At 40.2% G+C, this 15,559-nt stretch overlaps 2 protein-coding genes across 2 annotated transcripts in view; one reads left to right on the top strand and one right to left on the bottom strand.

The window, feature by feature from the left end:
* LOC137636668 (U3 small nucleolar RNA-associated protein 14 homolog A) overlaps positions 1-12,453 on the top strand; it is a 49,131-nt gene extending 36,678 nt beyond the window's left edge. Inside the window, exons 11-12 of the mRNA XM_068369055.1 lie at positions 8,049-8,148; positions 12,082-12,453. Coding sequence (XP_068225156.1) covers positions 8,049-8,148; positions 12,082-12,366 — 385 coding nt within the window. The 3' untranslated portion in view covers positions 12,367-12,453. The remainder of the gene's footprint in view (positions 1-8,048; positions 8,149-12,081) is intronic.
* An 874-nt stretch (positions 12,454-13,327) lies between these two features.
* Positions 13,328-15,263, bottom strand: LOC137636669 (uncharacterized). The gene has a single exon (XM_068369056.1). It carries the CDS (start codon positions 15,241-15,243, stop codon positions 14,215-14,217), a length of 1,029 nt encoding a protein of 342 aa, XP_068225157.1. The 5' UTR covers positions 15,244-15,263; the 3' UTR covers positions 13,328-14,214.
* Positions 15,264-15,559: the final 296 nt, after the last annotated feature.

The following is a 15,559-nucleotide window of genomic DNA, read 5'->3' as shown; positions in this document are numbered from 1 at the left end:
TGGGGTGCAGATATCTATGGTTATCTACAGATACGTCCCTGATTATACACGATATCTTCGGATGGTCGTTTCCGGGGGTTGAAACCCCATGATACCTGACGGTAATTCTCTTGTAATATTAATCGCAGAAATATTATACTGTAGCAGTTGCCAGAAGGAACTTCCATCAGGACGACATAGCTATCTCACCCAAAAATAGATTTTTCCTATGTCAAAATCCCTTTTTAAAATGTCTTTTATTATTAAAGTTTGTGTATGTTGAGGTTTGTAGCAAACTTTTTTTTTTTTGGTAAACAAACTTGTTTAGTTAATCCTTATATGTAGCCAGTGCACCTCATGCAGTGTACTGTAGGTGTTACCAAAGTGCTTTTGTAATTTACTTGGCCTATAGTGACACCTTCATTTTAGCTTTAGCTTTTTACTTTTGCCTTTTTTTATTCCATCCTTTTTTAGCCTTTACTTCGCAGCGCAACTGTGAAAACTTCCCCCAGTTGCTTTTCGGCACTGAATGACGTAGCCATCCCTGGTCCCTAGTACAAGACCGTATAGCCCAAGGCTTACATGGTCTCCAGTACCATACCGTTTAGCTCAAATTCCATAAACCACAAATCACCAAATTAAGTGAATTTTCACAGCTCTGAATGCATGTTTGCTCCTACGCAAACACAAACTCTCATCAATATAATGATGTAAACTCATGGTGCACTTTTGTTCGGATCATACTGAAGATAAACTGGTGGGTGTCTTTGTTTTTAAATGAGTGAGATATGAAATCCACTTGCGAGGTTTGCAAAATGGTGCCCTCTCAATGGGGGAGATATTTGAAAATAGAAGAAGACTGGAAGGATTCGTCTTCCAGCCTTTAAATATATCATCATCATCTCCTCTTTCGCCTATTGACGTAAAGGGCCTCGTTTAGATTTCGTCAATCATCTCTATCTTGAGCTTTTAATTCAATACTCCATTCATCATCAATATATATGAAGCGCGAAGTAGGAGATGATGAATGGAGAAGTATTGAATTAAAAGCTCAAGATAGAGACGACTGGTGAAATCTAACCGAGGCCCTTTGCGTCAATAGGCGTAGGAAGAGATAATGATGATAATGATATACTATATTTAATATGTAGAAATTAAAAAACCTGACACATGATGAGCATAAAATTTGTATTATAACCACAAAAGGAAAGATCAAAAGACTTCATTGGAGTTAATACTTTTGTCCATTAGTGACTTCGACGGACTCACAATGAGCACACATATACAAAGACATATTTATACAGGAGAATGGGATCCCACAGCTGTCAGTTTCTTGATAAGTCAGATTGTAGAGAAGTGGATGATACTGGATTAAAGGAAAACAGAAGAAATGGACAAAAGTACTAACTCCAATCAAACCTTTTCATTTTTCTTTTGTGGCAATATTACACATTGTATTTAACCCTTTAACCCCCAGGCTCTTTGGAAATTTCCAACTCTTAACCCCCAAGGGGTTATTTTTTTCCCACCACATTTTGCAGTATATTTTTTTTAAATTGCTCTAACAGCCTTAATTTTTGTCATAGAGAGGTCAGGTTGGTCTCATTCTCTTGGAAAATGCCTGAATTTTCTCAAAAAATTATCAAAAATATGAACAAAAAATTTTTATAGCATTTTTTTGCAAGGACGTACCGGTACGTCCATGTGGGTAAAGGGATGAGTTTTGTGAAACGTACCAGTACGTCCTTTGGGGGTAAAAGGGTTATCAAAGGACTGATGACTTGAAGGATTTACTACTATGCCTTGTTAGGGAAGTCAGTCTCTACTTGATAAAAACTATACCTTGTAGTTCCGACGTCTCCAACCTTTTTGTCATCGCCGAATGAATTAAGAGAGTAAACAAAAATACAATTTCTCTTTGACTTCGGGAGACTGTTAATGAGGTCTACAAACCCTTGGGAGAAGCATCTACCGGGGATCACAATATCCATGGTCTTGCCATAAACACTCCTTTCCACGAGAACTACCCAGTATCGCAGGTACTTGAATAAGAACTTGGAAGAGGAAGACTACCTTTCCTGCTCATTATTTGTAAAATGGCACCATACCTTAGACGCATGCACTCTAGGCCCTGCGGTGGCTACCCAACAGTTAGTATAGAAAGTATGCTTCTGGAGCACAGTTAACTGTCAACTCATCAGTTGCTTATCAATATCTGATGTGGGAGCCAAACGTAAGTAACCTTTCTCCTCATCCCGACTCTCATGGCCGTAGAACTCTCAATCAGGTGAGCACACCTCTTTGAATCGTGCATTATAAAATTTAGCTATGATTTTATGATACATATGATTGTCGGTGCCTCGGAAGACCGTGGAGGTAGGAGCAGTGGGGGATTCAGCGTTATGAAGCTTCATCTGTGGTGGATAATGGGGGAGGGTGGGCTGTGGCACTCTAGCAGTACCAGCCGAACTCGGTTGAGTCCCTTGTCAGGCTGGGAGGAACGTAGAGAGGAGAGGTCCCCTTTTCTGTTTCATTTGTTTGATGTCGGCTACCCCCCAACATTGGTGGAAGTGCCTGGGTATATGGATGTATGTATGATTGTCTGTTTCAAAGAATATTGTATTCTGTGTCGGGCAGGGATAATGACACTCATTTCCATGTCACTTGAGGATTAAGGTATGTCCCTATCTCTTATCTGAGCTGAGTATGACCTTTCTGTGTCAAGGGTCAAACAGGCACTCTCTACCATTGGGACTTCCTTCCAACCTAAGGAAGACTCCCCATAAAGATGACGAGGGTTCGTATTCGCGTAGGAGCAAAATACAAATTTTATAAAATAATTTCTATTTGTTCCAACACGAATACTTACCAAGAACTACTTTCTTAGGAGTTACCTGTAATCTCCTCTCTACCGACCAGAGTTTTGTGTAGTATACCCTATACCCGTTTTCTATGGAGGGCTAACCCGGGAGTGAGAGAACGTGCCCCGAGGGTAGCCTTTGCGCTAGGTCGAGGTCCGCTTGGGTCGTGTGCGCCAGTAAGTTCTCTGGTCGCGACGTGATACCATACGTCGCTCTCGTCTCTCTCGACCCTTTGTGTCCGCCTCGTGTGTCCCGCGTGGTTACCGCGTGGTAGCTTTGCGCTTATCCCTTGTGTTCCTGTGTGTTCACTACCCTTCCTTGTGCTTCCCAAGTGTATCCCTTTGATTCCCTGCGTTCCTGTGTCTTGTGGTTGTGTGCTATGGAGCAAATCCGCTGTTGTCCTGGGCCTAGAGCCGGAAAATCGTGTGGAGCGGTCCTCTCCAAACCTGAAGTGGATCCTCACTCCCTTTGCTCTTCCTGTAGGGGCAAGATGTCAGCGGTCTACCAAGCGAAGTGGGCCTCTTTCACGAAGTGGTGCGCTTCGAAGCGCATAAAACCCCTCAAAGCCTCGGTCCCAGACATAGCAGACTTTCTAGTATATCTCAGGGACGAGATAGGGATGTCAATCCCAGCTATAAAAGGAGTACGAGCAATAAAAATTACTTAAAATTTTTTATTTTTCCTAGCTATACAGACATGAGTCATTTTATTTACATTGCTCACCTCTGCCACCCCACATGTCTCGACCAAACGTTTTTCTTCTCTGTGGTCGAAACAAGTGCGCCAAGAGCTTACCCCCATTAAAATGACTTCTGGGGTGGTGGACTTGTATAGCTAAGAAAAATACAAAATATTGAAATTCGAAGTTTCAGAAAAATAGCATTTTTATGTTTTATATAATTATACAGTATACTTAATAAATATGAAGTAGGTAAAAATATAGTAAACTGAATCCCTTCATGTTATATTACAGTGCAAAGAATGTTCTTATAAATGTTTTAGAAGAGATTCTGATTCATTAAAGTGAACATCATTTAATGCATTTTCCTTTTTTAAGATTTTTTTCTTACTCATCTTACGGAAAGTTGTTTACTGCATTCCAGGCATTTGTTTTCTCTGTCTTTGGTTCTATTTGGCTCTTGTTTTCTGTTTACCATCTTGTATTTCGTTCTTCATAGCTGAGGAAGACCCGCAGTATTTGTGTTATCTGTTCTCCACTTGTGCCACTCATTAGAGGTTTTTGCGTTTGCCGTTCCGACCTTGCTCCCTCCTTCTTTGAGAGAAGAGAGGTTGCTTGGTGACCTTTCCTTCCTCAGGTGCTCCTAAACAAATTGGGGCTGCCCCAAAATCATTTGCGGACACCCCATAATCAATTGGGGACACTCCAAAATAAATTGGCAACACCACAAAATCAATTGGAGACCGCCCAGAATCAATTGGGAATGCCACAAATCAATTGGGGACTTCCCAAAATAAATTGGCGACGCCCCAAAATCAATTAGGGACACCCCAAAATCAATTGGGGACTCCCCAAAATCAATTGGCGACTCCCCAAAATAAATTGGCGACACCCCAAAATCAATTGAGGCCGCCCCAAAATCAATTGGCGACACCACAAAATCAATTGGTGACGCCCCAAAATCAATTAGCGATGCCCCCAAAATCAATTGCGGTCTCCCCAAAATAAATTGGCGACGCCACAAAATCAATTGGAGACCCCCCAGAATCAATTGGGAATGCCACAAATCAATTGGGGACACACCAAATCAATTAGGGACGCCGTTTGTACGTTCAGGATAACTGTATGTGTGGGTTGTTTTGAGAACCTTTGAGAGGCAATGTTTTACTTTCTCTCGTCATCTATCTGTTGTGAAGGTGAGCTCATTGAAGCCCTTAAACCGACAAGTCAGGGTTCTCATCTGGGCTTCCTAGACAAGCCATGGGTTGGTTGGGGCTGTGGGTTTACCAAAAGGGCCAGGCGATATAACGAACGAACATGGCCTGGCTGAAATTTCCAACTTACTAGAGCTTATAAGATTAGGAAAGCGTAGATGTTTAACAACCATGATTTATTTAGATAAGAGTCGGTTTTTCTCATAAATAGTGTTCAGTATTAGTAACGATTCTTGGTTATAATTTTTCATTGGTCGGGAGACAAATTCAGCATTGGGGAGACTTTTGGCAGATTCAATACACTGGCCCTCGAGCATGGAAGACAATATTTTATTGGGATTTTATTTTTTATGAGATTTCCTGTTCTAACCCCAAAAAATAATTATACATACATACATACATACATATACCAAAGGCACTTCCCCCAATTTTGGGGGGTAGCCGACATCAACAAAGAAACAAAAACAAAAAGGGGACCTCTACTCTCTACGTTCCTCCCAGCCTAACAAGGGACTCAACCGAGTTCAGCTGGTACTGCTAAGGTGTCACAGCCCACCCTCCCACATTATCCACCACAGATGAAGCTTCGTAATGCTGAATCCCCTACTGCTGCTACCTCCGCGGTCATCTAAGGCATCGGAGGCAGCAGCAGGGCCTACCGGAACTGCGTCACAATCGCTCGCCATTCATTCCTATTTCTAGCACGCTCTCTAACCCCAAAAGATAATTATAGAAATGACAAGTATGTTAGATGTAGCAATCCCTCGCACAGTTGTTAATTTGAAAGCTTTATCTATTCAGGAACAGATATCACTATTAATAATAACTTTGATTTTGACCATCAAAGATGGTGGTATGTCCACCGAAGTGGAGTTGTATTGGGACAGAGCACTGCAAGTTTTCAGAGTGAACTTTCGTGTTTTTTTCTGATCTGAAATTTTCATTTATTTATTCATTATTTACAGTAGATTTTTAATGTTATTGTTTTTAAAATATTTCATTTTGTTCATTACTTCTTATATCCTTTATTTATTTCCTTATTTCCTTTCCTCACTGGGATATTTTTCCCTGTTGGAGCCTTTGGGCTTAAAGCATCTTACTTTTCCAACTAGGGTTGTAGCTTAGCGAGTAATAATAATAATAATGATAATATTATTAATAACTAGTAGTACCAGCCAAACTCGGTTGAGTCCCTTGTCAGGCTGGGAGGAACGTAGAGAGGAGAGGTCCCCTTTTCTGTTTCATTTGTTTGATGTCGGCTACCCCCCAAAATTGGGGGAAGTGCCTTGGTATATATATGTATGCCGTAAAGGAAGAAGGGAAGGTTGAATACCAACTGTCCTCCTCCATTCCACGACATCCCCCCAAAACAGAATATTGATGAATAGTCAATGAAGGTAGTAAAAAATGTGCAACTGGGAGGAAAACTCGGTAGTGCACTACAAAGTAAAAGAAGAATGAAGTAGAAGGAGAATATCATGTATTGTCTGGCAATGTTTTGGGAATTAATTACTGCTCTACATCTTGCATAAATCTAAGTTTTGATTTTAGGAAGATTGAACATTCATATTGAAAAAGAAAGTGATTTGGAAATCGAAAGGTCCTGATATTGTGTAAACTTTACTTCTGTTTTTATGAATTAAATTTCTTTTCCCTACAGTTTCAGGGGCCCTCTTTTGATAAGTTCATACTATATTCATCTTTAAAGACACAAGTGGCCACAATATCTTAATTTCAGTATGATAATTTTTTCTAGGAATCTTTAAATGCCTTTGTTTTGCGAGGGTTACACACTGTATTTCATATACGTACTGTGATATTTATGCTTGTTACTAGAAACAGGACAGTAATTGTAATATTTTTCCTTAGTATTATCATGAGTAGAGATGAACACATGAAAAAGGGTTATGAATTTGGAGGTGGAGGGCAGAAAAAGGATGGGAGAACCAAAATTTAGGTGGAAAGATAAATGATTGGATGACACGAAGAAAAAGGGTCTAAGAGAACAAGATGTACAGGACAGAGGAAGATTGAGAAGGCTGACTAAACACAGCTTCCCCATATAAAACTGGGAAAAGCCAAAGGCAAAGATTATTATTGAATTTTTAACTTGTAAATTATAAAGATTAGTTGTTAATGGACACCATAGTCACATTAGGATTGTGATATCTGGTATTCCTCTGGGTTTTGTTTATGGCCCATTACTTTTCATATATACAAATTATATGTTTTGGATACTTTCTTATAATGTTACTCTCTTCATTGACCCTATCTCCTGAATGTAGACCTGTGGTTGCTGAATCTCATAGAGATCTACCTGAAATTAGTATATGATGAAAATAATAGGAGACAAAGTTAAAGTATTATTTTAAATGTGTCAAGGACATTGGGTTCATCGTAACCAGATCTTTTCATTAACAAAGTTCTGTTACATGTAGCTAGTTTATAAGTCTAGCTGTGATTATTGTAAATTTACTTTTGAGAAACAAATCCAATTTGTTTATTTTTCATTTGCATAGATAAAATATTATATTGGGAAAGTCTTCAATGTTTCTGTCCAATCATCCAGCCATTTTTTTAAACCAGTTATCCCGTCTGGTCCTCAGCGACAAACCCTCCTAACTTCGACAAAAACTTATGTTCCACGAAATTCCTGAAATCCTTGATCCTCGATTTGGATCTTAGTATCTGCCACAGTCGTTCAATTAGCTAATTGAACGACTCTGGCAGTTATTAACGAATTAGCTCTTTAGTCATTCTGGCCATGAGTTTGATTCACATCTTCCAAGACTGCAATAAAGTATACCATCAATTGCATATTATAATGTACGTCATTCCAACAGCCTTGCCTTTTTTTTTTTCTTCTATGGTACAACGCTACACAGTATTCTACAAGTTCCATTCCTAATTCAGCTGCACCATAGTCAATTTCTTTTAGCGATGCAGATTTGCACCGACTCGCAGCGGTACCCTTTTAGCTCGGAAAAGTTTCCTGATCGCTGATTGGTTAGAATTATCTCGTCCAACCAATCAGCGATCAGGAAACTTTTCCGAGCTAAAAAGGCACCGCTGCGAGTCGGTGCAAATCTGCATCGCTAAAAGAAATTGACTAGTCAACAAGTAGACCCGTTTTATAGTGCAAATGTACAGTATTGCTTACTGCATTGAATTACCAGTATATAATATTGTTTTACTACAGTATTCCATCATGATTTCAGTTGAATTTTGTTTGTAAGTTGAGGACTTTCTATAGCCAAAATCCGTAATAATAATAAAAATGATGATAATTTCTTCTAATCGTCTTTTTCTCCGTAGGATAACCATGCCAAAACCCCCTCCTCGTAAAGACAAAAAGCTTCACAACGTCATCTACAACGAAAAAGCCGACGTGCACGACAATCTGAGGAAAGCCATGGTATGTTTTCGTTGAAGTTTGTATTAATATATATACAATATATATATATGTATACAGGGTGGTCCAAAAGTAGGTGGACAGTATGTGAAATAGGTTTATGTATTGGCTATATTATTACAAGTGTGTTTTGGTTCACAATAAAATTCAAGGGCTTTTATATTATTTTTCACAATAGAATTTAATTGTCAATGCAATAATTATGTTAGTAAATATAATTGTATGTATATGTAATCTCAAAATAGATTTAAACAATGTAATTATTTAATGTCCACCTACTTTTGGACCACCCTGTATATATGATTGATTTATTCCTAAGCAGATAGAAACCTCCGAATTTAAATGGGTCACTCCCAGTCTCATTTTCTATGACCAGACAATGAAAGAAAAGGTTAATTACATCATAATAGGTTGCTAGGCAATGCCACTGCAAGGTGGCGCTATGCTCTGCTTGAATGGCTTGTTTATTCATCTCCTGATGGTCGTATTAATAGGAGCGAGTCAGTCACTCCTCTCTTCTACAATCACGACTTTATATCCACGCGTTACCCTTAGTACTATGGGTTTTTTCTTTATCACTGTCACTAATGGTGCTTTCAATATGCTGTGAGTAAAGTGTGTTGTATTATGGCTAGTTCTTCTAGCTTTATGCGTTCGTGCCTTTGCCGTGATGGGTGGCCCTGTGGCACCTTCATGAGCAGGGTTGGTGTCAACCCGCATCCTCTTTGCCCCCTCATGCCGTGGCTAGAGATATTCCGTGGAATCCCCATGTTAGTACTGTAGGGAGAGGTGTCCTCCCAGTGGGAAAGATATCGTTTTTGATGCAAGAAACGAGCTAAGCGGGATTGTTCTCCTTACCCATCTTCATCTACCAATGGCAAGCAAGCTCGTTTCTGTGTCGAAAGCTATCCCTCACGTTCCTCCTTCGCGCAGTAATGAGATTGTGCATGGTGATCCCGAGTCGATGCTTGTGTGCGATCCTTTGGTTACTGCTGATGTGCTCCCTGAGCCAGATTCTATCCCAGTATCTTTGATAACCGATTATTCTGCTTTGCAAAGATCTCCCGCTAGTGTTTTGAGTGATGAACTCTATATTGTTGGTTATGCTAGGGACAACTTTTCACTGTTGTAGGTACTGTATTTCCTTTACGAGCCTTGAAAGTCTTCCAATTCCCGTACGAGGAACATTAGATTCGAGACTGCCTTTTCCCCGCATACAGAGGCAGCCTTATTGGAGAATTCCTTTTATAATTCTCTAGTTTGTTCACAAGAGCTAGGCTTGCTTCGTTTCCCCAGGGGTCCTCGGCACCGCTCTCTAAAAATTCATCGTGACATGTCCCAGAACTCTCCGTGTGAGGGTCTACCGCCATTTTCGGTAGTCTCACCTTACATTCCTCATTCGCACAGACACGGTAATGACTCTTTTCACTCATAATGACAACAGCAAAAAAGCTAAGAGAAAACAAAAAACACGATCGCCAAAACCCCAAATCAGAGTACTTCACCAAAAAAGCAAACTGGTACACCGAGCAGGGAAAGCGAAGAAAAACTCTTAATGACGGACCAACGTGTTGTCGATCCGGCCGGCAGAGATGAACTGGAGAACAGAAAACGGGAATGATTCCTCCTACCACCCTTTAACGGGTGTTACCACCCAACCACCACAAGGCGGTTGCCACGTTTAGAAAAATTCTGCCGAAATAGAGATAATTAGCTATGTATATATAACTGCCAGGTAAGTATTCATAAAACTTTGTTTTATCATAATAACTCCAGTTTGAGTTTGGTCGGACCGCTTCGGATATGTCAACAATCGCAACTTTATCCAAGCGAAGTTGCTCCAAATCATTTGTGTCCTTCCAAGCCTACCACTAGGAAGTCAATTGTAGCAAAACCTCTGTAAGTCCCTCTAGTTCTGTCCGTTCATGATTCAGCTCGGATGTAGGTTCAGACCAGCAAGTCTGTACGCGCCGCTGTTCCTACGCGTGATGTCACTCTACGCGATGCTATCCTTTTGCGTAAGAGTAATCCTCCACAGGATGTTCAAGCTGCCGAGTCCTCTCGTGATGACATCACAACAGGTACCGCCATTTTATTTTGTGATGGTATTCCTCCGCGTTATGACTATGCTTCCTTGTCACACGGTTACGCACGCTCAGATCATGCTTTTACTTCTCAGACTAATCTGCAAATGGAACACCCTTGCGGTAGACTTCCATCTTCCTCTTCAGCCTATTATAAAGCAAGATGGTTCACACAACCCTAAAGTCTTGAGCTATTCCAACAGCATACCTGTTGCTTTGCTTAGCTATAATGCTCCGCTTAATGTTCGTAGTGCTTCTAACCTTAATCGTTCTCTGGAACAGCAAGACCCTGATTTTTCAGATGAGTCTTCTTTTCAGGCTCAAAGATGGAAAAGGGTTCCAGGCTCAAAGATGGAAAAGGGTTCCAGGCTCAAAGATGGAAAAGGGTTCTAGAATCCTTTCCCCCATTTCTAGAGCTAACAACCCCCCCCCCCTCTAAGGCAGATGACGTCACCTTTATTAAGCGTTGTATGTGTGGCTCTCGTAAACGGCGCAGCAGATGGCCTGCTGTCGAGAAATCTTTCTCCTCTCAAAGATCGAGTTCTGACTAGGAATCGCATTTCTCCCTCGCTAGTTGCTAGAGGTAGCCACCCTTATCACAGGAGTGAGCTGGATTCCTCCTCTTCCCTCCATTCATTGAATGTCGCAAGGTAAAGGAAGGACGTTAACCTTTCTAAGAATTCTAAAGTAATCTTAAAGATGGAGCAGCCAATTAATCCAAAGATGGAACGACTTGTTGACCAGATTACTGACTCTCCAGAGAATCTTGCTGTGAGAAAGAGCACCAGCTCGGCTGAAGTAGCCCACCTTGAGGTCCCTAGAACAATGATATCTGTGGTCTTGCCACAACTCTAGCCTTCCGCAAGAACCACTCAGTAGCCCAAGTTCTCAAGAGCCGGTGTCTTGATACTTTCATGGATCGTTACCTGAAATATTGCACACTCAGATCATTGGTGTTTTTTTTTGTTAGGCCCTATTGTTGCAGCTCAATAAATTGTATAATCTAAAAACTTCGGGTTAACCAACCTCTTTTATCAAAGGCAGAGTGAGTGAGTATGTGTGGTGTTGCCTAGTATCCTGTGATGTAATTTTTTTTTTATTGTCTGTAGAAGAAAACAAAACTAGGAGGAACTCATTCAAATGACTCAGTTTGTATAGCTAGGAAAAACACAAATTGTTCTAAAATTATATTTTTAGTGTGGTTGAATTGCAAGTATTTTTTTAAATTTTTAGTCATTCATAATTGTTTCAATTGTACTCGACTGTACAAATCTGACACTTTCCGTGCTACATGAATTACAAGTCTGAAAGCATTTACTTGTTTTGTAATATATAAAATAACAAATATGGAGCATCTTGAAATTATTTTTATTATTGGTTTTCCTCTTTAATGACTGTCAACTTTCTTTCCATACTCTGCTTCTTAAGGGAATGAACCCTTTTCATTTCCCTGGTTTCATCGAGCACCAGTTCATTACAGAGGACGTTACACAGAGTTCAGTTATCCTTTATAACTACTACTTTCCCACCCGAGGGGTCGGTTGCCTGACGCACCCTCTCCATTGCCTCCTATCAAAGCCATTCTCTCCATATCATCCTTCACCTTATCTCACCACCTATTTCTCGGTCTCCTCTTTAATCTCATCCCCTTAATAGGTTACTCCCAACCCCTCCCCACTATCCATCCTCACCATGTGCCCACACCATCTCAGTTGCGACACTCTTATCTCTATAATCTTCGCTAAGCCTGCCATTCTTGAAACTTTTCATCTTTTTCCAATCTATCAATTAGTGATATTCCCACAATCCACGTCAGCACTTTCATCCCTGTTCTCTCCATTCCATTCCACAGGTGAGCGAGTTGCCTTACCCCTTCTCGAGAGTTAAAGACTTCGAGGCCTCGGTGAGAGCGCCCGTCGGTCGAATGTTCGTCCCCGAGAAGCACCACAAGCAGTTGACGGCCCCGCCGATCATCTCGAAGATGGGCACGGTCATCGAACCGATGACGGAAGAGGAGCTCCTGAAGGACAGGCGTCTCCAGAAAGGCCTTGAGAAGAAGGCAGAGAAGGTCCTGGCGATGAAGAGGAAGAAACCAAAGGGGAGGAAGTTCGGTAACGGCGCTAAACAACAGAAATAGGGAATGGCGGTGTAATGTTAAGTCTGGAGCTTATGTATTTAAGATGCTGTATACAGTATGTATTTGAAGAAAATGTTTATTATCTAATATTGAGTGTGTTTTTAAATCAGCCTTTTTCCTTTACGATTGTATCGATAGTTTGGGATTCTATGGACTGGCTTTGAGTAGTGGGAGACCATTTAGAATTTGACAAATTTTTGAGTGAAGGCAAAGAAAAAAGGCTAAAAAGTTGTGTTAGCGAGTTCTCTTTAGTATTCTCGTCTAAACGGTGCATTCCTGTAGTTTGTTACCCTTCTAACCTTGGGTAGAAAACATCTCTGCATTTATTATTTTACACAATATGATCTGCCCACATGAAATATATATGAATAAATTTATATTTCTAAGTAAATATTTAGAAATCAAAGTTAAGACCGTTGCAATTTTTCTATCTCTCAAAAGAATTAAAGCAGTAAAAAGACTTTGGTCAGTCTTGAAACATCCAAGTAACCTTGGATAAACTGAAATCAACTAGGTTTCGCTTAACCCTTTTACCCCCAAAGGACGTACTGGTACGTTTCGCAAAAGCCATCCCTTTACCCCCATGTACATACCGGTACGTCCTTGCAAAAAAATGCTATAAAAAATTATTTTTTTCATATTTTTGATAGTTTTTTGAAAAAATTCAGGCATTTTCCAAGAGAATAAGACCAACCTGACCTCTCTATGACAAAAATTAAGGCTGTTAGAGCAATTTAAAAAAAATATACTGCAAAATGTGCTGGGGAAAAAAAATAACCCCCTGGGGGTTAAGGGTTGGAAATTTCCAAATAGTCTGGGGGTTAAAGGGTTAAGTTAATCAAACAATTCCTCATAGAGGAAGATGATAAAGAAAAATATCTCCAAACACAGGCCAATACAACTATCATCAGCTGCGATAAACTCTCCCACAGGTATAAATCTGAAAATAAAACGTTTGCCGTTAAAAATTACAATATCTTTATTTTTTTAAAAAGGTAAATTAGGGTTACTATATTAAACAGCAAATATCAAAGCATATCAAAGGTATAATCCTCTATAATATAATATTTCTGCATCATTAACCAATGCTAAACCGTTATACTACTAATAAAAAAATTTTTTTTTTTGCTGACATGACAATTTTCAAAACTTCGATACAAATTTCTTTTAGCTGTGAACCAAATCCCATGAGAAGACCTAATATAACCATTGAAAAATGGAAGAAGAATAATCCTGATATATTGTTTGTATCTATAATATATATATATATAAATATTTATATTCTCGTAAATACCAGAGTCGTTAACAGGTACCATGAAAGAATAAAAGCTCCCGTTTGCATTAACAATTGTACGCAAAAATTATATTAAGAATCTAATGTTTTGCAAACTCAATCGTTTAATGTCATTGCAATTTTTTTTTTTAAATATAGAACTGGACTAATTACAACATATATATACTCAAAATTATTATGCCAAGAATACCTTTAATACATTATTGTTTTAATTACAAAAAAAAACTGACACCAATTGATGAACGCACGATTACGATAGTTGTATTTACTGTAAACCGAATCTCTTGGGAAAAAACGGCTTTGAAAGCCTTTCTCAGTAAAAGTACAGAGGGGGGACTTCTTAAATACCATACGAAAATAAGGCTCATCCTACACGATAGAAAAAAAAAATCCAGTGTAGAAAGGAGGAAAGAATGCTGAACTAAAACTTCCAGCACCAAATAACACAAAAAGGGATTAATGTAAGAAAAAAAAAAGAACTCTATACAACAAAATAATTAAATGATGCAATTATATAAAATCCTATATAGACTTTAACCTAAGTATAAAATGCTTCATGTATACATCATTTCTGCCATGTGGGACATTTTCTTTGGGAGGTACAGAAAGTTATCCAGATACGCCGCCAGCTCGTCCATCGTGACGTCCTCGTAGTCTGGGCTGCGGGCCTGCTGGGAGCACGATCTGTACACGGCGGTTTCCGGGTTTTCAGAAAGCGACAGGCTCTTCAGGTCCGGGAGTTCCCCCTCGGGCAACTGTCTCCGACAGCGGCGCTTGTAGAGCGCCCTGCGCGACTTGGGCTGCCCGCGGTGCTTGCATCCGTGGGGCGAAAACTCGAGCTTCTTGGTCGGAACACTACTTCTAGTATCACTACAAAGGCCGTTGTTATTGCTCTGCGACACGCTTGCAAAGTCTTCCGACACCGTCTTATTGTTAAGGGACTCGAACACACACGACTTAGGAACTTCAAAAGTACTTAGAGAATTTTTCCCTCTCTTCAAAGGAGACACATCGTTCAGCAAACTGGAGACTTCGCACGTTTCGGAGACTCGCTTGCCCTCCGGCAAATCGTTACCACATACATCTTTGGAAGAACTAACTAAGTTGGTTATGACCCCGGAGGAGGTGCCGCTCCGCACTTCCGAGCTGTACTTGACGCCCAGGACGGCCAGCTTGCTCTTCCGGAGGAGTGGCTTCTTTTTGGCGGGAGACAGCTGCAGGTTGGCGAGCGAATACTCCAAGAAGGGAGGGTGCTTCCCCGCGTGCGAACTTCGGCCCTCCTTCTTCGAGGTCGGGGTGACAGGACAGCTGCTGCGCTGACGAGTACAGCCCTCACAGGCGACGACGATATCCCTCAGAGAAGCCTCGTTTTCTTTCCCGTTCTCCGGCTCGTTTTCCACCTCCTTGATCCGAACCACTTCCTCCCTCGGAAGAGAGAAGCTCAAGGCATTTAAGGACTGACTTAGACTCTTCACTGGCAGTAAGGGAGGGACAGAGTGAAGAGCTGGACTCGAAATGGATTTGTTCTCTCCCACCTTCTCCTCTATCCCGACGATATCTTCGCCATCGCTAACTGATGCCATCTGGAAGGAAAGAAGTTAAATGGTCAATTATTCCATCATGAAAAGTAGAAAGTTTGTCTCTGACATATTTTGAAATCTTTTCAATTTAAGGAAAATATTTGGGACAAAAATATATTCCTAAGGGACACTGACAAAAAAAAAGTATTTATCAAATACAGAACATATAAAAATAAGAGATCCTTAAATATATTCCTAATAGTGAGACAAAGTATTTATCAAATTTCTAAAAACAAATTATGCTTTTTAGGCAATAATTCTCCAAAACCTCATTTGTGGCAAGTAAAATAACCAAAACACTTTCTTGCATACTGTACAT

Source organism: Palaemon carinicauda, unplaced genomic scaffold (assembly GCF_036898095.1).
Source record: "Palaemon carinicauda isolate YSFRI2023 unplaced genomic scaffold, ASM3689809v2 scaffold35, whole genome shotgun sequence".
NCBI classification, from domain to species: Eukaryota; Metazoa; Arthropoda; class Malacostraca; order Decapoda; family Palaemonidae; genus Palaemon; species Palaemon carinicauda.
Note: the sequence above shows the minus strand (reverse complement) of the source record. Positions and strands in the feature narration are given on the sequence as shown.

Coding starts and splice junctions, on each gene's coding strand:
- LOC137636669 (XM_068369056.1), bottom strand. CDS start 15,243: ATGGCATCAGTTAGCGATGGCGAAGATATCGTCGGGATAGAGGAGAAG.